The sequence below is a fragment of the Nothoprocta perdicaria genome, unplaced genomic scaffold (assembly GCF_003342845.1).
Source record: "Nothoprocta perdicaria isolate Ctin4 unplaced genomic scaffold, notPer1 scaffold_13, whole genome shotgun sequence".
In the NCBI taxonomy this organism is placed as follows: Eukaryota; Metazoa; Chordata; class Aves; order Tinamiformes; family Tinamidae; genus Nothoprocta; species Nothoprocta perdicaria.
Window position 1 is genome coordinate 1,848,072 of NW_020454427.1, and position 24,406 is coordinate 1,872,477.

Below are 24,406 nucleotides of genomic sequence, written 5' to 3' on the forward strand. Positions count from 1 at the left end.
GTTTGCCTAAACAAACCTATTCTGCTCCTTTGAGTAGCCTGTACAACGTAATGCTCAGAGCCCTGTATCTTATAATGCCTTATTAGAAAACAGTGCGTGCCAATGTAATTATAAGGAGAAGTAAGAATGTGGTGATGTTTGTATTATTTTCTGAGGGTGCCCAAGAGAAAATATGGCTATGGACTCTGGCTATATGGCTATATGGCTGTATGGCTATATGACTGTATGACTCTGTGCTGCTATTGCTGCTGCGTTTAGGATCGGGAAGGTAAAACTGCACTTTATTCGTCCTTGAAACTGCACATTGATCTAATCCCCACTATCTGGGTCAGAAGGACATGCAGCACCCTCTGAGTGGCAATCACTGTGTCTCAAACTATGGGAGAAATGTGCTGGAACAGGTCTTGCCGCAGGGGCGTGTGACTAATCTTGCTCTTTGCTAATCGTACACTTCCATCGCAGCTTTTGTAAGATAGTGTGGTGTGAAAGGAAGAGTTTGTGGAAATCTTTTTACTTTCAAAGACAGCATGGAAATGTGTTTTGTTTTCTAAAGGTTTGAACTTTACCTGGCTGTGAAAGATCTGGATTATGTATGTCATTTCTAACTGATACATGTTGTTTATCTTCTTAATTCAATCCTCCCTAACAGCTTAGTGAAAGGCACTAAGAAAATGTACAGGGAGAGATGCATTACATCCCATATGTAATCACRTATCTCTCACAATACGATACAACTGCTGTTACACTATCTGAAAGAGCAGTTTCTGMCATGAGTCGCTCTGGATTCCTCAGCAGGGTAGGACTTAGACCCTCTTGCATATGTTCCCTCTTTGGGACCTCCACTCTGGCATGTCTATGTGCACAGTATAAGCTAAAAATATAAGTCTAAGGTCATAGAAATAYGAGCTGCCAACAGCTTTTAAAGATCTTTTTTCCCACGAACATGTAACAATACATGTTTTGTAGGCTGGAACAAAAGGGCACTTGGGGCCAAAGCCGAACCGCGGTGYAGCGAGTGTAACAGGCCTTTTTTTTTCCATAAAGAGGCAGCACGGCACGAGTGCAGGGGCCGGGGTGATTAAAATGAGCTAAATTAATGTGGAGTGGAAAGTGCAGGTGCTCCTTTCTGCCGCCTGAGGTCCCCTTTTCTCCTTACTCAGTAACACATTAGCGACACCACACACGAATAACAGCGGGCTGTTTCATTGCGCTTATAAAGGGAAAAGGCCTTTCAGAAACGTCTCGTAAAGCTGTTTGCAGGGGCTCAGCTTTCAGTGACTTTTTGCAATCTCCATATTAACGAGAACTGTGACTGCTGCGGTGGCGGTAGGCACTTAGTCTCTCCCCTTACAGTGTCCTCTGCTGCGTTGATGCTTTGTGTGCTTTGCTAACGTTAGGCAGAGGTTAAGAGCTGGTTTAAAAAGCACGGACGCAAGGCGGCGTTTAACGGCGTTTAACGGCGTTTAACGGCCGCTCAGACCCGCGCGCCGTTTAACGGTCTCAGCCCAGCCCTCCCTTGGGTAAGATTGGGGCCCGGTCGAGACCCCACCCCATCCCGCACTTACCCAATCGGGTCAGGGCGAGGGCGTGGCCCTCGGCCTGCAGAGCCAATCAGGGCCGCGGGTGACACAAAGTAGTGCTCTTTGCACGCGCTTTGAAGGCCAGGAAAAACTGGCATCGGCCAGGCCCAATCAGAGCGAAGGGAGGCGGGAACGTCTCAAGGTTTCGTCCAATAGAAAGGCGCGAGCGGGCGAGGAGGGTGGTGCGGGCCCGGTAGGAGGAGAACGGCAGGTACGCGAGCCAATCGAAGAGCAGCGTGTGCGGCCTCGTGGGGCAGCGCGAGCCAATGGGTGGCGCGGGTGGGCGGGGCGGAAGGCGCCCGTGCTTGGGCTCCGTGATTGGGAGAGGGTCGGAGGGAGCCGGGCCGGAGGGCAGTGAGCGCCGCTCGAAAATGCACTCGGATGCCGCCGCTGTCAGTGAGTAGCGGCGCCTCCGCCCCGCCGCGGGCGCCCCACCAGCCTCGCCGCCTCCCGCGTGCGCCCGGGTGCTCCCCACGGCCGCCCAGGAGGCTCCGCTGAGCGCGCGGCCGCTGCGGTGGGCGCGGGGCCGCCGCCGGGCGGGGGTTGGGGGGCGTCTCCGGAGGCAGCGGCCCCTCGGCGACTCTGGGCGCCCCGAGCCCCTCGGTGGGCGCCCCCGCAGGGCGAGAGGGGCCGGGGGGTGGAGCAGGGAAGGCGTTTGCGAGGTGGTGGCGGCAGCGGCTGCGGGAGCCGCGGCCGGTGGGGGCTGGGGGCGCCGCGAGGCTGTGACGCAGTTTCCCCGACCCAGCTTGCGAGCGCAGGGAGCACGGAGGCCTCGAGCCCCCGCCGCTGCCGGGCCGGGAGGCGGCGGCGCTGAGGGGAGGCGGGCGGGCGCGGCGCCGCCCCGGTGGAAAGGGATGCGGGCGTTGGGGGGGCGCTGGGGGACACGCTTAATATAACGGATTGCATCGGGCTGGTGCATAAGAAACGGGTTGTGAAGGGGAGCGCGGGCCGCGGTGCATGGTGGGAGGTGGAGTCCGCTCCGCTTCCGCTGAGAGCGACGGCACAGGTGCTGCGGACTACAAYTCCCGGCGTGCCCCGCGCCGAGCGGAGCGCAGCGGGGCCGGGGGCGAAGGCGCGGGGCGGAGCGGGGCGCCCCGTCCGCTCCCCCTTGAGGCGCTGCCTCCGCTGGGTTGCCCGGGGACGGGGGCGCCTCGCTCCCCGTAGCCGCCCTGGGAACCGGCACCATCCCCCGCTGTTGGGGACGGGCGCGAGCGCGGGGCCTCTCGGCACAGCCAGGGTCTGGGTTTCCCGGCGTCTCGCAGGAAGGCGCCCTCGCRGTGCGGGGAGTTGCAGCTCGGAGGCGCCTGGTCACTGCGGGGCTTGCCTCGTGGAAAAGAGAATGGAAGCCGAAGCTTTGATCTCGCGTTAATGRCTGATCTGCTGTCTTTCGGATGAGGTCCCTGGAGTGATTGTGGGGAAAAGATGGTGCATAAGGTCTGGGTTTCCTTGAATCCGCCTGTGTTTCTCAGAATGGGAAACTGGATGGGGACAGGCTGCTAAAGGTTACTGCTAACTCTTAAGGTTATGTAATTTCTTTAGTAGTTCTGGTTTTTTTCTATGCTTAAGGTTCATTATATGTTACTGGTTGAGTTTGCAGTGAAATAGCAAATACCTTTCACATTGGAAAGGAAAAGCTAGTATTCTAGAACTTGCCTTCTGCTTGGGCTCTTCAGAATATGCATTCCCTGAAAAAAGGCACAAGCCTTTATTGCACACGTGTAAGCTGCAGCTGCAGATACTCCCACACACCCTTGTGTAGGGTGCTGAAGACTATACGGTGCTCATTGTAGGCTTATTTTTTTTTCGGATTTCTCTGCAGAAAAAATGAGAATAACGTTTCTCATCTTTCACCTTTTACTAGCTTCCTCTCCAGAATGTCACTTCCTAGGTCAAAAGCTCTCATTATTTCAAGTAACAGACATGCCATGAATATGGACAAATGTTTTCTACAGTTAAAATGATCGACTGTGTAGTGGTGATATGATATTCCTTCTGTAGTAAGTGAGACTTGCAAGGGCTTAAAGCAGAAACCTTCTTTGAGGCTTACAAGCTTGTACATTTCAGGTAAACATTTTTCTTACAGTGCCCATCAGGACATTTTATTTGAAATCATAGGCCTCAGACTTAACAGAATTTCTCTTTTGGACTCATAAATAGGTTAAAAGTCACTTTTTGCTCTGTGACTTTTTTTAATGTATATTGTCATGGTCAGAAGTGGTTTAGTCTGCCCTGGGGAAGCAGCTGGTGTGCCACTCGCTTCTGCGTAGCTTGATGCAGATGTGTGGCTTCCCACTCTGATTAGGACTATCTCCTGCAGCTGCTCCTTACTGCCCATTAGCTGAAGATCACCGCTTCCATGCTCTCCTGGTGAAGTGCTCCTATCCACTCGGCCAAATTCATGTGGCTAGCTCTTGCTGCTTATTTAAATTGTCTAAGCTAACATGGTTGATTTTTGCCTGGAGTGGATTAGAGAGAGCTCCCATGATGGATGCAGCTGGCAGAGCCGCGAGAGCTGTAACCTTTGGCAGAGAGGAGGAAGCCAACAGCTGGGACCATAATGTCTTTGACTGGCAGAGCTGCTTCTAGGCTGCAGAAGCTCCGATGTGATGTATGAGAGATGAGTGTAATGGCCTGGTAGCGCCTACTTGATCTGGACAGGGTTGTGTTTCTGCTGAATTAGCTAGAGCACAAGATACAATGGGCAGAAAGCCAATGAAAACTTTGTAGGATGACAGACGACATCTAATCTGACATGAAGCTGGAGGACTGTGGGCAAACTATTCTATGGCTGCAGCACCTGCTGGTACCAAATTAACTCATTGACCTTTCTTGAATGGATTTCATGGCAGAGTGAGATTTGGACAGATCAGCAGTTTGCATCATATTGTTGTAAAAATTCGATTCTGTATTAAGTACTTTGTAGGTAGATTTACTGTGTTCTGTAGAGTGAAAGAGGGCTGGTTCACAGCCTGAGTAACATGAATCACTGAAGTGGTATTTAGTTCGGTAATGTAAGCTTCAGAAATGAAGTGAAATTAGTTCTAATTATCTACTGCTTTTAGTCATTCTTATTCAGCTGTGGCCAGTCATTCAGCTTTGTTTTATTCTGGCAAGATGCTCCATTAGGAATGCTGCTTGAAGAYGGTTAGTTGACACACAAGTTGTGGTGCTTAATAGTTTAAATCACTCTTTATTTTTGCTTTGGAATATTTCTGGTGCATAGTAATATACACTGGCTTGCAAGTACAGTTAGGATGCTGTTGGCATCAGCAGCTCTGAGCTCAGCGCTTTTCCGTATGCACTCGTATGGGAGAAGCTGYGGCCTCGAGGCTGGGCCGCCCTGCTCCTTGGCAAACCTGGATCCTCCCGCTTCTCTTTCCATTTAATTGGATGCTCTCACTGCCCACAGTGGAATTTTATTTTCCTTCTAACTCTCYGTATCAAGCCCTATGCTAAGCGCTGCTAGACTGGGGGAGGCGCCGCTTTTCCAGCCCTTCCTGGTCTGCCTCCCCAGGCCGCGGCAGAGAGGCCGCGCAGCCCTGTYGGATTCCATCACAGAGCCTGCAACTGGGCCCCTGGTTCTCAGGCCGGAACGTGGAGTCGCCTCCYGCATCCCTGTGCGGCTGGTCGTGAATCTCTCTCCTTGCCTGCACTGCTCTGTATCTGTGTAAATGGAAATAAACCTTCTGATTCACATTTTCCTGCTATTTTATTTTTGGATATTTCTGTAAGTAGACTGTGGAGCAGATGATTATTTTTCTGGATAAGCAAGCCCTGCTTAAAACCGTTTGAGGGAACGCTCCTTGGAACCATTATTTCCTCTATCACTACTAATTTTCTCCAATTTTATTATTTGAAAAGGGATTATACTAAATAAAAGTAAAAGCGTAAACACTGCATTTTATTTTTCAGTGGTAAATCTGTCTAATACATGTTTTCTGCTTTATTTTCTGAGAAACTAATGATAAATTACCCTAGGTATTTGTACCAAATTAAAAGCTGTCAAATATTTTCTGTGTCACAAAAATTACTACTACAGCTACTTGCATACTTTTTTTTTTTATTACAGAGCTGTATTTGTAGCATTTATGACACAGGAGTCTAGTATAATACTTCTAGAAGTATGTTTACCACAAGAGTTAATATAGATTTTTCCATTTGCTCAATAAAATAAACCAGAAGCTTTTAATGGAAACTTGGAGCGTGCTACTGATGTGATCTAGTACTATTGCTAATTTTGTAGTAGATCGTAATGCAACTTGGAGCTGTGGTTTGTTTCAGGTCTTACTGTTCTTTCAGTTAGAAGATTTAAAGAATACAAGGAATTCACTTGATAAGATTCTATCTTGTCCAAGCTTTGAAGTGATAATTTTGATAACAGGAGCTAAGTTTTTTTAGCTCAGACATGTACTTGTTTACTGTAAGTGTAGGCACGTGGGTGAGAATACGTTGCTTAGGTGTTCAGTTGTGATTTCATTTGAGCAGTTTGACAACACAGGTTTGTCGCCTATCAGAACCAGAGCACAATCGTCTTCCCCCCAAAATCTGTCCTGACCTTTCAAGATTGTGTATTTTGGATAGGAAACTTGAGGGCTCAAATTTCCTTTACCTTTACTCCTCAATTATTTAAAATATTTAATTGGTTTTGCATGCTTGTTCATGGCATTTCTTAAGCTTATTCCACTGAGGGGGGTATAGAAAGATTTTTCTTAATCTACCATGTTGTTATGAAAACAAGCTCATTGAACACATGGGTGAATTATTTTGCCTCTTCATAACTGCCAGTTCCTTAGGGTAAATGTTAGTGCTAACACCTTGTTTTTAAAKGTTATTTTTAAGCTGTTTGCTTTTTACATTTATTCTCTGTGTGTTCATGATTAATTGACTAACCCAGGCTTTAACACTTGCTCTGTATGCTAAACTGCAGACAGGGCATAAATCCTGTGCTTTGGGGTTGACYCTGTCATTTCTTTTTCTGGGTGATCCTGCGGTTGATTCCTTTTTTCTTTTTTTGCTAATACTTCTAAAATCCAACTGTTACATTCTTAATTGTTACAGATATTTAATAGCATCTTGAATTTTAGTTGCTTAATTCTTTTTAGAGGTAAGTCAACATCTACCTGAAAAACAGAAGTTAAACAACAAAAATAGTTACATTTTTGACATYCTTGTTAAAATCTGTACCTTAGCAAACATTTTAGCATAATTTTTCAGTATTTCCTAAGCAAGTAGCTTTCCACYTTTTAATCCCAGCTCATTAGACTGCATGGTATATTACAGTAAAATAATTTCCCATTTCTGCAGCAAAAAATGGTAGTTTCTGACCAGTTCACAGGCTTTGAATGAAGCTCAGGTTAAGCTGAAAAATTCAAGTAAAAATACCTTCATGCTTGATGGTTTTCCTCGCATAAAATCTCATACAACCTGTAGCTGAGTATGTGTTTCATGTGTTCCTGTTGCAGTGGGACCTGAGTGGGCAGTTGTTTTGCTGGAATAGATTGCTGCTGGCCAAAGAGGAGGTTTTGCACCCATCTGTGATGTCCTTTCCTGCCTCACCATCACTCTCCTTTTTGGTTCCTGATGATCTGGCTCAGACCACTGAATAAGCAAGGTTTTGCTGGGCAATAAGGGCATGTTGGGCTGACCAAGGGGATCAGGCTGGCCCAGTTGAGCGGTTCATAAGCAAATTTGGGAGCTGGAGTTGGGCAGGRGAAGCGTTTCTGAATGTCCCACCTGCAGCCAGCTGTTTCATCAGGTCACTTGTCCTGTCCTGTTAACCGTGTGATTGTCCCTTTGCTGTTTGGCAAAGTGGTGCCAAAATGGGACTTGGCCTTTTTCAGTCTTTTCAGTGTTTTTCAGACTTTTTCAGACACTTCACGTGGCATGGAATACTTACTGCATGTTGCTTGCACTGTGGGTATAACTGCCACTGTGACCACTTCAGATGCTGACTTGACTTTTGAATGTGCTGCCTGCTGCTCGTCTTGCCTTTCATAACAGGAACCAAAATAAAGGAGCCTCGTTTGAGGTTTTAATATTATCCCTAATTTGCAAACTTTTACCATGAGGAAAAGAGAATTTTGCACTGTCATTTCATTCTAGAATTAAAAGTATTTTCTTTTATAATAACCTAATGTGAATAGACCGGTTTTTGGAACTGAGATGTGATGGTTGTTGGATGAGACTGTGAAATATATTTGTATAATCTCTCTAAGTCCTTTGTGATTATATAAATGTTTTAAAATAATGGCTTAAATTTGCAAGGATATTTCCAGTGGATGTGTGAAACATACTACTATGAATTATGTGTTTTGAAGTCCCTAGAAACTTTATTTTAAGATTGCCTTATTAGGTAAGGCTACCTCTTATTTTATGTTTACTTTGCATGTAATCTTAGTTTTAAAGTATTTTGTGTATTACTTTTAAATGTGCCATTCAAAATTGCAGTCTCATATGAGTTTAAATAGAATAATTGTTCATCTTGTTAATTCAATATATAATTACTTTCTCTAAAGACTCATGTCCTTTGTGGACCTTAGGGCAACTTGGCAGATCTTCTAGTTCATAGTCTTGAAAGATCAATTTATGTTGGTTAAAAATGATAAACATTATATTTTATTCCTAGTTTTATAGGAATTGCTCTTGTTCATTTATTTATTTGTTGGTTCTTATCACGTTGAATAGTTGGCCACAGGATCACCTATCAGCAATAGGGAAGCCAAATTAGATGATCCCAGGTGGAAATGTTTAATGTGGAACCGATAGCAGGGATGCTATCAAGATCTAGTGTGGTAGATAAAACACTGAAATCAAAACCAATTATAGTAGTTAGTAGTAGTTAGTTGTAGTGTGGTGCTGGCTTTTTTTTTTTCTTTTTTCTTTCCTCTTAGCAGGTGTTTTTCACACTTCTTGCTAGCCTGCATGCTTTGTTGCTGGATCACATTTGATTTTTTTTTGGAGGGGGGGAGGGGGGGAGTGAGTGGAAATCACTGTTTTTCTAGTTTTGTTCCTAAAATATAAAAGTGTGCAATTTGAAGCTTGAGGAAAAACTTGACTGTAGCTTTTACAGCTGAGGCAAGCTCAAGTGTTACATCTCTGTGCATGTAAGTAATGATAAGGCTTCATACAGGAGGTGTCAGAAATTTTTTAGTTTGAATTTATCTGGCTTTGGTTTTAGCAGTTGCTGTAGTGGCTCAGGGTAGAAAAGTCAAATTTCAGTCTTTTAAATGTTTTCCAGTAATTTAATTTTGCAAGGAAATCAATATAAACACAGGTACATGTATATTAACAAGTTATCTTAAAATAGTGTCTTAGGAATGATTTCAAAAATGAAGGGCAATTAAACTGTTTTTGGAATGGAGATGGAAGAGATGGATGGAGATGGAAGAGAAGGACTGAGCAGTATGAAARACCTGCARTAATGAGTCTCATTTTAATAAAACATAAAAATGTACATTTTTTGTTTCATTTTTAACTTCTCTTTTCATTAATTTTAATTCTCTTTCAATGGAGATGATCCATACCTCAAGAAAGAGAGCATATATGGAATCTTTTTTGTGGACTTCATTTACTTACTGGAGTGGATGGAGCCAGAAATCAGAGTAATTAACACCTTATTTTTTCCCTCTTCTAGATTTTCAACTGAACTCTCACCTATCAACACTGGCAAATATTCATAAGATTTACCACACCCTCAATAAGCTGGTGAGCACTCGCTGCCTTCTTTCTGCAGAGTAGCTGGGACTTTAGTCCAGAATGTATTTGTGGTTGAAATCATTAAGKGATGACATTTTAAACACCATTACTGTCTTTTTATATGGGAGGAGAATGAGCAGAGGGATGGCTGCGTGTTTTGAAACTAGTGAATTGAAAGCTTAGTAGCAGTAAGGAGAACGGAGCAATTATACTGCAAGGGTCAGTACTGGATTGAATAGATGTTTCTGTGTAAGGTTTCCCAGATGTATCAAGTAATGATTGTCATCGTTGCTATTCAATTCCTTAAAATTCCTATGGAAAATGGATGAGTGAACTGTCCTGTTATGCAGAGTGAAGCAGGAATTTCTGGAAAATTGCCCATGCTTGTTTGCTGTGTATTTGCATTTATTTTTATTGCAGCTTTAGTTGTAAGTACATACAGAGGTTCTGTCTCTACACTGAAAATTTAGTGAGAAAAACGCTGCCCCCAAAGGGGAGGTGGGCATGTAACTGGTTTCTGATACTTCAGTCAGTTTTCAGGGACTTTTCTTCAGAACATTCTGTGCTCATTTTTAACTTTACTGTAAAAACTTTTCTGTTTAATCTTTCTAATCCTGGCAATTTTTAATAGAATTAAGACAGCATGGCAAAATTCTTTACCCAAGGAGTAATTATTTTGACTCTTCAAACCTGTTTAGATTATATTTTTGATCAAACATACTCAAAAATATTTTTGAAAATTACTTGAGTTTATTCTTGAACTTTTTTAAATTGCAAGGTTAACCTTTTAGATAAACACAAAATGCTCTACGGTCTTATCTAGATGTTTTTCATGCAATGAGGATGTATGTATTAATAAATCGGTAAAAGATTAAAAACATTACTGAGAAGCAAAGATTACTCTGTTTAACTATATCATTCCTTTTCTCTCGCAGAATCTGACAGAGGACGTTGGTCAAGACGATCACCAGACAGGTATTTAACAGGGACATAGAAAGTCTCGCTAAAATATATTGATAGTTTAGAAAGTTAAAGGAATTTTAGGAATCAGCTACCATTTTTTCTTTTTTAAATTATGTTTTTAAAATGAATTTTCATGCTTGCAATTTCTCCATTTCTGAAGAGCTGCTGTAGGTTTCAGTGGTATCTGTTGTCTTGCTGCTTCATGGTATAAATTCTTTACAACCCCATATGAACAGTGCCTCTCGCTCCTTGGACTCAACCTGTTGCACTGGTGGGATACCATCCAAATTCTTACAGTGTTTTGACTCTTGAAAGAACATTAGTTCGAGCAGATGCCAGATGACCTCACATCATTATTGTGCTGCCTGTGACCAAGTTTAAATGCTGTGCTCCAAACAATCCAAATACCAACTTGAGGAGTTTTGAAACTTATTTCTGTTTCTTGTGCAGATTTTTAAGAAATGCCTGAGGGTTATTTCTTGATTCTAGGTCTGTTTTCTAGTTAAATGTCGTAGCTTTTTGAGACCTTTATCCCAGGGACTTGATACCAGCTTGCTGCTGTTATTGATTCACCAGCATTTGAGCATTGTGACTTGATGTCTTGCAGTGTTTGTTACCTCCTTCTTGCTTATTACTTGTGATCTGGCATGTTCTGTGCATTCTTCTATCTTTTTTCAGGCATGTTACCTATGGGAAAAGAAATACAAGTTGCTGGCTACAAGCCCTGATGATTTAGCACAAGAGTTCTTTAAAACTGAATATATCTATTTTAGCATCTGTCTCACTTTTTCTCTAGCCTAATGTGTTGACTGTGTTTGTGGATGTAACTCTTGAGTGCTGAAGAAGAGTTGTAGAGTGATGCCAGCTCCTCCTGTGGACTGCTGGGACATGCCTGTAAATCTAGCACACTCCTGGCCTAGGGCAGTGAGAAGAGGGCTGTCTTGTTTGGGATCTGTCAGGGTTCTCTTCAGACTTGTACGGCATCCTCCTGGTGCCGAAAGGTGACTTTGTTTGATAGTTGAACCATCTTGCCCTGTTGTGAAAGGATTTTATCATATGTTTTCCATCTGTGTGCTTACTGCTCTGTAAATGAAAAACCTCTGCACAGGAGGGTTGAAGCGTGTAGTTTCAAACACTTGGAGCTTTTATTGTCCATGTATTAGAACTCATGTCCTCTTGCATCTCTTAATGGAGATCTCAGAATTGTCTCTTTAGTGGTTTAAATACTCCATGCAGAGCCGGATATGTAATAATTTAATGTATGCAAAGATGTTCTGTGCAGATGTTGTGTAATTTTTGATTACAAAAATYGGTTGTGCAGCACCAAGTATTTGTTTTGATGTAGTTTCTTTCAGTCACTGAACAGAAAAAGTAAAGCTTTAAATATTTGAACTTTGTCTTTTGTCTTGTTGGGTGCTCTAGATCTTAAAAATCAGTATAAGAAAATAAGTTCAGAGCTGTTTTCTTGCTTGGAAGATGGGCGTGTTGGTTTTAATGAACTGCTTTATTCAAATGCTCATGGTTATCCCATTACCTACCTGAATTGTTTCAGTTAAGCTGTTTGAACAGCCTAACAGTCCATTGAATGAGCTGGAGCACAAAATTTTGGTAAATAGTATTATTTTTGCAGTAGCTGCAGAAGATTATAATCCTTCAAATGAGGAAGAAGTATGAAATGATAACTGAAAGTATGGACTGCTACTTACTTGGCTTCTCATCTTCTGATTTAATTTCAGTGCTTGTTCTGCTTTTGCCCTGTGTTATACCTACTTGTGGGAGAGCAAAGGTGAAGCCACACTGTTTGCATAAGTTGGAGGCTTGAACTCGGTGTGTGCTTGGTTTTCCTCAGGTGAAACAAATGATGAGGCTCAAGTGAGGWTGAATATTCCTGCAAGGTACTAGTTTGGCTTCCTGTGTGTATWGCTCAGAATAGTCATTTTATTTGTAGTCCTAAGTGTTCAGTTCAAATGATACTTGGCAGTTTGGGAGCATCTTGATGGAATCTAAAGAAAACTACTCCTSCAAATTGCTTAATCCCTACATGCTTAAAGTTTATAATTTCTATTTTTCCATGTTATGGGTTGTAAATCATGATGAGAAGTCTCAGGTCCTTTTAGTTTTGTAATRTAACACTTGCATAGGTGCTCTAGATTTATTTGAGGTTCTGTGCTGACAATGCATTTGAAAGTCACGTTAATAATCTGTTACAGAATATTCCTCCAGTATTACTAAGCTCAGCTAAAGATGACTTGTTGTCTTTGGTTAAACTCTCAATCTTATGGAGCAAGTCTTGCCCTTAAAGGTCTGGCTCCCCCCGACCTGATGTAAGTACAGGAGACCTGTTTTGAAGTAAAAATACATATGTTTAAATCTGGTTGAGACCTTTGGAAGCCATTTAGAAAAATGGAACATTTCAACTTTATATCAAAATTACATCCTTTGTAAGTTTTATTCAGATTTTTTTTTTCCAGAACGAAAATCTCTTGGAGCTCAGGACAGTGTTTTAAAAAACTTTTAATGCTTTGGGAGCAAGCACAATCCTCACTTCAAAATAGCAGACACAGTAAAGACTAAAGTAGTCTCATAAAATTCTTCCATTCGGTGTGTATGTATTTGAAAAATAAGGTAGGCAGTAAAGGGTATTCACCTTTGCCTTATCAGCTTAAGGTAATAGAATCACAGTCATGTTGTGAAAAACACTGGTGTTTTTATTTTTTTTTTTTTCAAGCATCTTTATGCATTAACTTGGAAGATTGTCTCACTGGTATTTGAAATAGTTGTTAGCTCTGCAGTCCTAAAAGAAAAACAACTTGTTAATAGCTAAGGTTGTTTGATTAAGTTGTGACTTCTTCACCTATCCTTACTAAAATATTTTTAAAGTAAAAAAATCCTGTTATCGACTGACCAGTTAAAAATAAGGAGGGAATGTCTCCAACAAAACAAGGCTTCACGGCTTTCCTTGGAGTACGGCTTGTGGAAACTTTTGCCTTAATGCTTATCCTTTTAGAGAAGAAAATACTTGAGTCTGAAACAGTTCAGTAGTGTGCCATTGAAGATGAAGGAGATAACATTATTTTTTTCTTTGTGTACAGGCTTTTATAACAAGATTGCAAATTGTGGTTGGATGAGAATCTTGGTTTTCTCATCTTGTTTTTGAAAAATCATGATTAACCCTGTTTGTGGTGATCTTGTTACATCATTAAGTGAGCAACTATGCCTTTCCAATTGCTTCAGCATTCACCGTTTCTAATTAGTTTTCTTTTGAAACATTCCTCCAGCTACTTAAGCATTAGAAGAGCAGGATTATTTACACACATTATCTTGAGAGAAGATTAAAATGATGTGTGTGTAGATCACTTCTCTAGGGACACTATAGGATTCTTATGGGCAACTTTTTTTTGGTCTGGTTTTGGTGTTGTTCAGGAGTGTCCTTCCTTTGTGAGGCGTATCTTGCATGTTGGTTTAAATTTCTTGGGTGGATTTTAGCTCTTGCGTTTGTATTTCTCTTTGGTAACATTGTCTTCTGCAAACTGCAAAGTATTGAATGGGACACTTGGTGTACAGCATTTATACTTGGCAGGCTTACAGTTGATGCTGGCCTATTCAGCAACCATTTGGAGACCGCCTTGCAAATGCTCCTTTGAAGAGTCAAAAAACACAGTGAGAACTAGGAGGGTTCTGCCATTCTTGAGTTGAGACCCGGGTGTAAGAAACTTTGAAGAAAATCATATCGGAGGATATGCCCTTGGTAAGTAAAGTTCCTGTCAAACTTCGTATGAGGTCAGAGGGAGTTGAGTTTACAGGTGATGAAGCAGATATCAAAAGACGTCAGTTGTAAACTAGAACTAGAATTTACATTTTGGACTATAAAAAAAAAAATGTGTTTTTAAAAAAATCTGTCAAATAAGTACTTGCATGAACAACAAAAAAAGCTCAYAAAAAAGTAGTTTTTACTCTTCAGACAGGCAAAAGGTAATGGTAAAAGGCAGAAATATTCTGCATTGAGAATTTGTTACAAGGAAGTAGTATATTAATTTGAAGAGCAATTACTGGTCCTAATAATGAAAGTAAATATTTTTCAAGTCCTTATACTGTGATTTTTCAGTAGTATATCGATCATTCAACAGTTAAGTCACAGTGGCGACTTGTTCTAAAACTCATTTACTAAAATCTTAAATCACTAAGAGCATACGTGTTATTTTTGTTTATCTGGTGTGCTTTTGTGTGTGTATGGGTGCATGTGCATTAAACAGCCACTTAAATTCTGGGCTATCTCTTTTCTTCCCTTTCCTGTTCAGTTTGAGAGCTGCAACTAGATACATTCAAAGCAAGAAAAGGCACAGGGTTTTCATGAGCTATTGGAGCAATTGGGGTATGATGCATTCTACTACCAGTTGTAATCAGACTTGGAGATCTTCTTAAAAATGCCCTATTCCTCAATGAGAAAAATGTGGGAATTCGTAGGTGTCTGGGGCTGTTAATTAAACAGAACTATTCTTCCCTTCTAGAACTCTTTTTTTAACCATCTTTTGCTTGCTTCTCTTCTTACCAAGACCTTGCATATTTCTTTACTCCCACAAAAACAGCAAATCACTAGGAGGACTACACAAGAGAAACTGTTTTTTTTTTTTTTTTTTTTCCATTTTTGTTGTTACATTCTACCAGATTCCAATGTCATGGCTACATACTTTTAGATACTGTTGTATTTTATTTTTTCAATATTACAAGCAGTTGAATCACCTTTTTCTCAAAGGAAAGGAGATAGCTGCAGGGTGTGATCAACTCGGGCTCAAACATTTTCCAACACTAGCTGTKCATTAGCATGCGTGTTCCATTTAAGTTTTTTGTTTGTTTTTGTTCATAGGTAGGAATATCTTGGTAGCCTCTGACCATCTGTTAAGTTTCACTGTCACCTTAAGCATTTCTAGTTTGTGTAAGTTCTTAAATAAACGCTTACTGTCAGTWTCTTCAGAAACTTTATTTAAAGAGCAATAAAGAATCATTCTTTCACTAACTTGCAGGAATACAGTTTTGCAGTATTTGTTCCAGGCATGACAAAATGAAACAAATGACATTGAGCAGATTAGGTTCCCTTAATTTGTTTCATCTGGGTTAGTGAATTATATATTTTTTTTGTTTTTTTTTTTGCTTTTGACAGTGCTTAATTTGCCTGTTTCAACTATATCTGATATTGTTGAGATGAATGCCACTACTGTTAATTTCATTTATTTTTATGTAATATATTCTGGACAGTGATTCATTCTTCTGAAATGGCCATTACGACGTGTTCATGTTTAGCATCACTCTGTGATAGGAGCTTACTTTGTGGGGTGTGATGCTTGGAGGCTTCTTGCTCACCAGTTAAATTATATGTAAATGGATGTACATTGTGCTTAAAGCTTTGCTTCCAGAAAGTAACCTTAGTGTGGATGTGGCTATACTCTCCTGGGAGGATGTGGGGGGAGAGGGGGAGCTTTTGAGGGTGGGGGAGAAAAAAAGAAATTTGTAGGAAGAAGTTTTGAACAACAGTGTTTCTGGGACTAGAGAATTTTATTCTTAATAAAAAATACAGGTAAGACCAAGGAAGGCATGTTAAGTGGGAAAGCTTTATTAGCTGAAGCTAAATTAATTCATTTTAATTTGAAAAATAATTTGAATTTGTCTAATATTGGAGAATACTTATTTTCATGTGCATACTGTGTGTATGCATAATAATTTCAGTGCATGTTTGAAAAGCTACATGTAGCAAAGCCTGTGAGGCTGTAAGGTTCCTTACATCTGTTTCTCCTATAACAGGAGAGAGACTTTCAAAGATACGAAGAATAGGTAAGCATATCAGTTTTTAAGTAAGCCATTAGTTTTTGTCGGGAATTGGTCCTCTAATTTCAGTTGTGCTGTCAGAAGTGGATGAAGTTTTATTGTTTGCCTCTTTTGATGTGATTTAAAAGAAAGCAAAAAAAAAAAAAAGAGACTTTTGTGGGTGTCAATGCTGTTGAATCTAAGAAAAGGTAGAGTAGGCATGCTGGAATTTTTCATATTTTCTTGCAARTTTCTTTGTCATCGCTTTGTGTCTGGATTTTATACCTCACTTTTTTCTTCCTTTCCTTTTTAAATTCTCTTCATAACACCTAGAGCTTTGATTTGATGGCTCTTCTTGCACCTTTTTCAGGTGTTCACATGGTGCAGAAATAGGACAAGACTTTGCCTTGAGTGTCAGCCTGTTGATTTAATGAGACAGCAAAGCCCATTTAACAACTTGCTGTGATCAAAAAGACTGGTCCTGTTTTCTTTCTTGTGCTAATACATAGAAAGCTGCTGTATTTTGGCATTGTTAATTAACAAGTTTGAGCAGGATCAGTCAGTCACCAGAACTGGCAAGGGAGAAGCAGGAGCATGCAGCGGAGGGGAGGGAAAGGCTGCCATTTGATTGCATCAGTGTCTTAAATTTGCTCTTTCCTGCTTGTAGAACTTCAGCTTTAGAGAACTTATCCAAATCCAAATGATGYGGATGCTTTATTTTTTTATTTATTTATTTGTAGTGGTTGCTGAGTGTCTCCTGACCCTCTTCCTTCCTCCTACCACCCCAAACCATCCGATCAAAACTCTGCGTAGATCTTGCTCTCTCTATGCTGCAGAAACGCTTTGAGCTTAAACATAAAAAGCTTTCATTTTCAGGAGGTGTGATGCTCTCATTTGGGGGGCAGATCCATGTTTCAGAAAGTAATGGATGATCTTCTGATTTGAATAAATGACTGGAAATTAGGATGCCTCATGGAGGCTTGAAGTACTTCTTTGGTGTATTCATACTTCTTATCTATTACTAGGCTGAAGTAGCACTAGCATTACTGTATATTTTCATGTAATTTCTAGTGCTTTTGTCTTTAACTTAAATCTGATTATAGAAAACCATATGAAAGTAAGATCTTTTTTTTTCTTGACAAGAGATCATTTCTGTAATTTTGAAAGCCATTAACTTCCTTCCTTTGTAATATGCCTATTAGTGGCCACAGTTTAACTGGTCTGCAACAGTTTCATTGCTTGTACTGGTGTTTTTAATTCCCTCTGTAGGAAGTCTTCGGTCTTGCAGTTCATCAGACTGCTTTAGTAAAGTGATGCCTCCAAGGAAAAAGAGGAGACCTGCAGCAGGAGATGAYTTATCTGCTAAGAAAAGTAGACATGATGGGTATGTCATCTTACCATGAGCTAAGATTGATGGAATATCTAAAGATGATTAGCTGATATGATTGTGTGCTTAAGTACTACTGGAAATGGTATTCAAATTTGATTGGATTCTCGGTGTGGAGCCGTGGCCCATGATTGAACTGCTGGATATGAATAAGCACATCTAGGTTAAATTCCTGTTTTACCTTTTCCTAGTTTTGCAAAAAATCTTGTAGAGAACTTGGGTCACCTGCTGTAAAAATAGACATGCTCAAAATGAACCTTCAGTTAGTAAAATTATCTTCATATACCTGTGTGTRTATATAGAATGATTGTGTATATATACATAATATAGACGGAATATGCCAAGTCTAGACTGACATATTCAATTTACAGCCTGTCAGAAAAGATTTTGATTTATAGTTCCCTGTGAAGCACTGCCTTACCTTAAGTCATAACCTCTCCTTATCTTGTCGTGGTTTTGTATGGGTTGTGTAATGAAGGGTGAGGATTGTCTGGCAAGGCGATTGTCACTGGTGGAGCGGTGGCTGAGGTGGCCCTGCGCCCTTCCCTCTTTCCTCTGCGTGGCACAAGTGCAGGTGCTCTGTAACGTGGGCATGAGCAGCGTGTCCTTTTGGAGGAGGTGTTGTGTAGCTGGCGCTTCGGGAAATGTTGAACTGTCCCTGTGTGCTTGGTTGGCCTCAGTTGTTCAGAATATTTCTCTTGTATGCAGGACTTGGGAATTAAATTCGGAGTTTTTGGGAGGAACAGGATGGTACACTACATGGTGGGTGCTGTCACATCTTAGTAGAAGGGCTATAATATGATAATAGCTTGTCATTGAAAGGCAGTGACATAAAAACTTTTTTTGCCACTGTATCACCTGGTAGAATTTGAGTTCTCTTACCCTGATGTATTGCAGGTAGCTTAGAAAGCCCTTGTTTCCATAACAAGTATCTTCCCCAAGGCATAAAGAAATATATTTTTCCCCTAACCATCGGTTTGAAAAATGATTGTACTATCAGACTTGGGCTGGGTACTTTCCTTTTTTGTTCACCAGCGTGAGTGAGAAAAACACTGGTAACCGAATTAAGCCTCTGGTTATGCCTCTGTAACCCCATTGTGTTAAATAGGGTTGTGCAACTGTAACTGCACTGGAATTTATTAAAGGATCTGTTGATGCAGAAGAAGAAAGATTTCAACTCTCCCTTTCATTGCTTTGCATATGTAGTGTTAACAAAATCCAAAAAAAAAGCCCATCTAATACTTTTTGCTACCTTTCAGAAGTACTAAAATGTTAGAGCTGACAAGTTGATAGCTTATTCACTGCAGCTTATTTAACATCGATATACAGAGTGGAAGTGAAACAAGGGAAGAATGTTTACATCACTGAAGTAGAGATGTTAGCGTAGTTTAACTCTCCTTTGGCTGAAATGCTGTCAGTAGAACAGAATATACAAGCCAAGAATGTAAGGCAATTTGTGAGCAAGAAATACAGATTGATTTAATCCAAGTGTTAAGTGTAAGTAAGTTAAGTGTAAGTAAATGCTAAGAAGCTGATTTCTTACTCTAAGCGGTATCAGAAGTGCCTACGTATATTTTCAACTTCTTGAAAGCATAATTAAAGGACTCTTATTATATCTGCATTTCAACTTGCTACTAATAGACTCTCATTCTGCTGTCAGAGACAGTCTAAGGCTCCCCTAAGAGATCCCTTAGCCTGCTTTTATAAGCAGAGTTAAAACCAGACCTGCTGGTCATGAGAGGAGGATGCTACCCTGCTGCCGTGATGTGCTTCCAGTTTTTGTCAGTCTCCTTAACTTCCAGGGTGGTTTGGGTCAATTCTTGTTTCAGCGTGACTAGCAGTAGAAATTAATTTGCTGAACTTTCAGCTCCGTTTTAGAGCTGTGTTTTCCGCCCAGGAAGGATTTCTTAATCTGGTTATGCCTCTGTAATGTTCTATGAGCAAGTTGGGCAAAGAGCAGGCACTCTCCTGCTTCACACTCGCCTCGTGGACAGAGCTTAGGCCTCCTGGGTTGGGTTTGGGGAGGCCACACAAAAATGACTATGACAACAAATGGCCACAGCACTGTGCRCTAGTGGAATTAATTCTAATGGCATTTTCTCCTTATGTTATGGACAGAGAATGATAGGAACACTGTGGGTTGTGCCAGTATATAGGAGAAGAGGCCTGTGCTCCATTTTTATGTTTTTACCACTGCTGATATTTTGGAGATAGACTTCCTAGAAGCTGCATGCTGTTAATTTGAGATAGGTCTTCAAGGCACATTAACCTGTGTGGATCCTGTATTGTTAAGTGAAAAAGTCACGTTGCTCTTCTGTGACAGGTAGAGGTACAAGGAATCAAAGGGAAGAAAAGGAAGATACCCAGCCACTACTTTTACATGAGAAGTAAGAGTATAACTCTGTATTGTGTAGTTATCTAATTCTGTGCATTAGTTATGCAACTTCTAGCCAAATACAGCATTCTGCGGATTTCTTTCTGATGGAAGAACGAGCTATCTAACATCTTTCTCTCTCTCTTCTCCCTCCTCCCTGCCCACCCCCCCACCCAATACTTCCGTTAAAGTAATCTGCTCTTCGTTCCAGAATCATGCTGAGCAGAGAAGCTGTACAGGAACCTTACAATGATGAAGAGGGAATGCTTCCCTGAAAGCTTTGTTTTCGGGCAATTAGATCTAGAAGTCTAACTCATTTTGGATGTGTGTAAAGACCACATCGGAGCCTGTTTATATTAAAAAAAAAAAAAAAAAAAAAAAAAAAATCAACTTTATTAGGCCCTGTGCTTTGCAGGAAAAATACATGCTTTGAAAACACAGTCAACACAGATTATTAACACTGGCGAGTTATGTGAGTGTAATAATCTTGGAGATTTTCTTTCCTTAGGAAAAAGAAGTTTTCTTGGTCTTATTTTAGGTAGGTTGCTTTATCCCGGCCTTGCTCCACATTCTTTCCTCTCTCTAGTTAGTGAAATGTCTCTAAAAATCTGTAACAAAAAAGAAAATGCCAGAAGCCCCTCAAGGGAATGTTAGTTTTAATATAGGGAAATATTTAGTGAGGTCAGCTATCGCTCTTCCGAAAGTGACAGTTTGACTGTCAGTGTCAAACTAGTAAAGATGAATATTTYTGAAGTGCAAGTTATTCTGAATCCTTAACTCTGTATGTACCTCATGTAAGAGACAAATATCTGCTTTTTCTCCCTAGGCAGTTTGTTTCCTTGCTGTTACCTCATATCTGATGAGCAGCATGCCAGGGCTGAGGAATGGATAGAGTAATTGTAAGTGCAGAGGCAGAAACTCTGTTTGCTGTTGTCTAGTAGGCATATGCTCAGCATATGCTCCAGGAAAATATTCTACCTGCAGCCTTTTTAAAACTCTGTTTGCTGTTGTCTAGTAGGCATATGCTCAGCATATGCTCCAGGAAAATATTCTACCTGCAGCCTTTTTACCTCTGAGGATGAAGTCCTGCATATATCTTTCCATCTCTGGGCATGGAGAAAGCAAACTTTAGCGCTCCTGTTTGACATTCAGTATTCTCTGACACAGCTCGGATTGTAGTATCAGATGACATTTCTTGAGAGAGTTAAATCAGTTAAATCTGTGTATCTGATACTTCCAAGAGCGCTGTCTTGGGAGTCCCCTCTACCCTCCACTGCCAGGTTGAGCTTGTGATACGGAGCAGAGTTATAGAGAGCGATTATCTCAAATATTTGTTGAATTCCTTGCAGCTCCCTGCTCATGTCCCTCACAAGCACTTCACGGATTCGGAGTCTCTTGCCACTAGAACTGGCTGGTTCTACAAGTCAGACTAGGTTGCTGGGGGAACAACTTGGTGTTGGGATTAAATGGGGGAGAACAAGCTCCCTCCATCTATGAGAGCCTACAAAAAGGGGATTACATTGGTGTTACTTTGCCTCTGTTGTGTTCCTCCTTAAATAATTTTCATTTGGTGGTGTAGATGGTCTCATATTGGCTGTTGTAGGTAGAAAGAGGAGAACTGAAGAGATTCACCCGGCTCTTACTGTTGCATGATTTTATGCATCTGACCCTGTATATTTTTCTTGCCTGATATGAAGTCACTTGCTTTTTTCATCAGCGTCTGGCTAATCAGCTTGCAACAGACACCAGGGCGGTCTCAGACTATATACTCCCCAGTTTTATTTTCTGAATTTGGGAAGTAATTTTCTTACCATCGTTGGCCGAAGATCTTTAATCACTTAGTTTGCCAGAAACCAAGCTCCAGTGGTCAGATACTGAACTTTTTGAATAGTGGTAAGTTTGAGGCCAGAGCATTTTGCTCAAAATAATAAGGCTGCATGTGGGCCCGCCTGCTCTTGTTTGTGAATGTTGTTTTCCACAACTCATAAGYCCTGCCTTGGGGCTAAGCAGAGTGAACAGAGTTGCGGGTCTATGTGAACTGTGTGAAAACTCACCGTATTAGATGCAGTGGATGTAYGAAAGGGGTGCCTTATTTTCCTTCCATTTATACTCACTGTTACTGCTGGTGTCTCTGTTGAGGCTGCAGTGTGAGCTCYAGCATTTGTGGATGCAGGAATCCTTTTCCTGAAATAACTGGAGAGCCTGCAGCTCTGCTCCCAGTTTTGTTTCTTAGGGACTTCTCAAATCTCGACAGTTAATGTACTATACGAGTGACAAACAGGGAGCTTGGTTGACATCTCTTCAGAAGAGACGGCCTTGTCTTGTGCTGAATGTCCCTCCTTGGGAAATGCTGGCTCGACATGTCCCAGGCCCCAGCAGTGCTCTTGTAGACAGGGACCAAAACTGTTCAATAGTTCCAACTACAGCCAGGTTTACACCAGCTATTCTGGTTTATGTTTTGTCATGTTTGTTTGCTCTAAAATGGCAATACAGAATAATTGATTTTTTTTGCCAAAGTTGTGATATAATTTTTATGCCTCCAATCTTCGGCAGACAGGCTGACTTTTGTGGTTCCTCTGAATTCAGAATTTTAAAGCCATATTGTTGAGGTTTCTCCTAATCAGGGTTGTTTCTGCAAGTGTAAGGATTAAGTTATCAGAGAGAAAAACAAAATCATATAGAAAAACAAGTCCTCAGAATAAAAAAAGATTCTAGGCTTAATAGCCGTGAAGAATTGTTTGAGCCTAGTGTGATGTACTAATAGGACGTGGATATGTGTATGGCTGGCATTTGTCTGAAATTTTTCACTTTGTTGCAAATCAGTGTTTTTCAGTACAGTATTAATCTTTCTATCTTAATCTTAATTTGTATTTGTCTTCCAGTTAGCAGTTATTCATTTTGCCATGATGAGTACTACTGTACTCGTGCTTAGTTGCTGTAGAAGAACAGTGACAGTAATTCTTGGAGTTTCTGTTGGAATGATCCCTGTGCCGTTAATGCCCGGTATGGGCTCCTCGTGGCTCATAGGTGAGCTTGGTGGAAGAAGTGAGATCCACGCGCTCTGAGCTCTTGCACAGAAGCTTCTTGCATATGTCTTTCTAGAAGGACAAAGTGGTGAGGAAATCGAGCGCAAATTAATTTCATCAACACACTTCAGATTTCTCCTACAACCAATTAGTCACTTTGGCCTCTCACAGCAGGATTTGACACCATAATAAGAGGGTCTGGAAGGTTTCCAGGCTGTTCTTGGCTGTCTCCCCTGGGCCGAGCTGTTTGTTACTGGGCTCCTCTCAGCTGCAYGAGGGCAGCACGAGTGGACGCGGGTCGGACGCAGCCACCACGCAGGCGCGAGTCTCTTTCCTCCCATAAGCTGCCGCAAGAGATATCGTCTATTCCAGAAAAGACTAAACAGCACAGAGTAACTCCTCAGTTCCCGCTGTGCCTTCCATCTTCCARGTGTTGAATTCGGAAGATGAGTGTCACTGCCTGAACGCACTTGAAAATTCCTAAGCTGCTTGCACGCTCATCACTCTGCCAGTCGTGTTCTGGTGATAGCGGGGTCACCACTGATCTAGTCTTTCAAACGAATCTTTTCCCTGTGATGAATGGGGTTCAAGTTACTGTCAGTTGGGAGCTGTAACTTGTTCTGTATGGTTTGTTTGGGTTTTCTGTTTGTTTGTTTTTGAGTTTCTAACTTACTGGAATTAGAAGAATGTAATTGTGGGGCATGGCTGTTTTGGCCTTTGTGTCTTTTATAGGATTTCAAGGAGGCAAAAGGATTATGTGCAGCTCTCTTCAGCTAATAAGTAATCCCAAGTGCATGAAGCATGTGTGCACCTGCAGGTAGAAGCTGTATCCACTATAATATGGAATTACTGTGTGTTTAGACCCACGGTCAGGTTGCAGCCCATCAGTTGATTGTGGTAACTGTGTGTGAAAATCTTACCTTCTGCCAGTGCAAAGCATTTTGGGGTTGAACTTGAACTGTTCTGGGTTTATTATACGGGGAGTTCATGTATGTGCACAAGTAGGAGTCAGTCAGAGCTTCATGGCCTGTTGAGAAAATGTATTTMGGTTCAATAACTGTAGGCTATTACCTAAATGACTGGGTAGGAGACAAGATGTTGAGGAASCTGGTTAAAGAAAGAAAGCTGTTGAAAATGGCTATTGACTAAAAGGTTGTTTTAAAATTTTGATTATTTGTTTCTCTCTTTTTTTAAAGTATGTATAGAAAATATGATTCGACTAGAATAAAAGCAGAGGAAGAAGTCTTTTCAAGTAAGAGATGCTTAGAATGGTTCTATGAATACGCAGGTAAGGGTGACATAAAATTTTTCTTCTGACAACAGCTTAATCTACAGTGAAAGTAAAAATTGCATTAACTGACCTTTTCAAAACTAAATATAGAGGTGTCCTGGTAAAGAAGGAAACTTTTCTTGTGTTCTTTGTAGCATGAAGTTGAATATTTCAACTTGTAGTTTGTCTTGTTAAATAAAAAATAAAAAAAACAAGACCTATATTTTAAAATATTTTAAAAGGTGTATGCTTTCCTCAGATCTATAGTTAACATTTTGGACACAAATAGAGATTTATCTCTCTTGCTTAGAG

At 41.1% G+C, this 24,406-nt stretch overlaps 1 protein-coding gene across 4 annotated transcripts in view; it reads left to right on the plus strand.

The window, feature by feature from the left end:
- Positions 1–1,918: 1,918 nt before the first annotated feature.
- DCUN1D4 (defective in cullin neddylation 1 domain containing 4) overlaps positions 1,919–24,406 on the plus strand; it is a 30,578-nt gene continuing 8,090 nt past the window's right edge. For 2 of the 4 annotated variants that reach the window (XM_026033517.1, XM_026033516.1), the window contains exons 1-6: positions 1,919–1,976; positions 9,214–9,284; positions 10,211–10,250; positions 16,035–16,064; positions 17,307–17,421; positions 24,021–24,112. In XM_026033517.1, the coding sequence (XP_025889302.1) occupies positions 1,952–1,976; positions 9,214–9,284; positions 10,211–10,250; positions 16,035–16,064; positions 17,307–17,421; positions 24,021–24,112 (373 nt within the window). In that variant the 5' untranslated portion in view covers positions 1,919–1,951. Of the gene's footprint in view, positions 1,977–9,213; positions 9,285–10,210; positions 10,251–16,034; positions 16,065–17,306; positions 17,422–24,020; positions 24,113–24,406 lie in introns of those variants that run through there. The other 2 variants (XM_026033518.1, XM_026033519.1) reach the window with 2 other exon arrangements.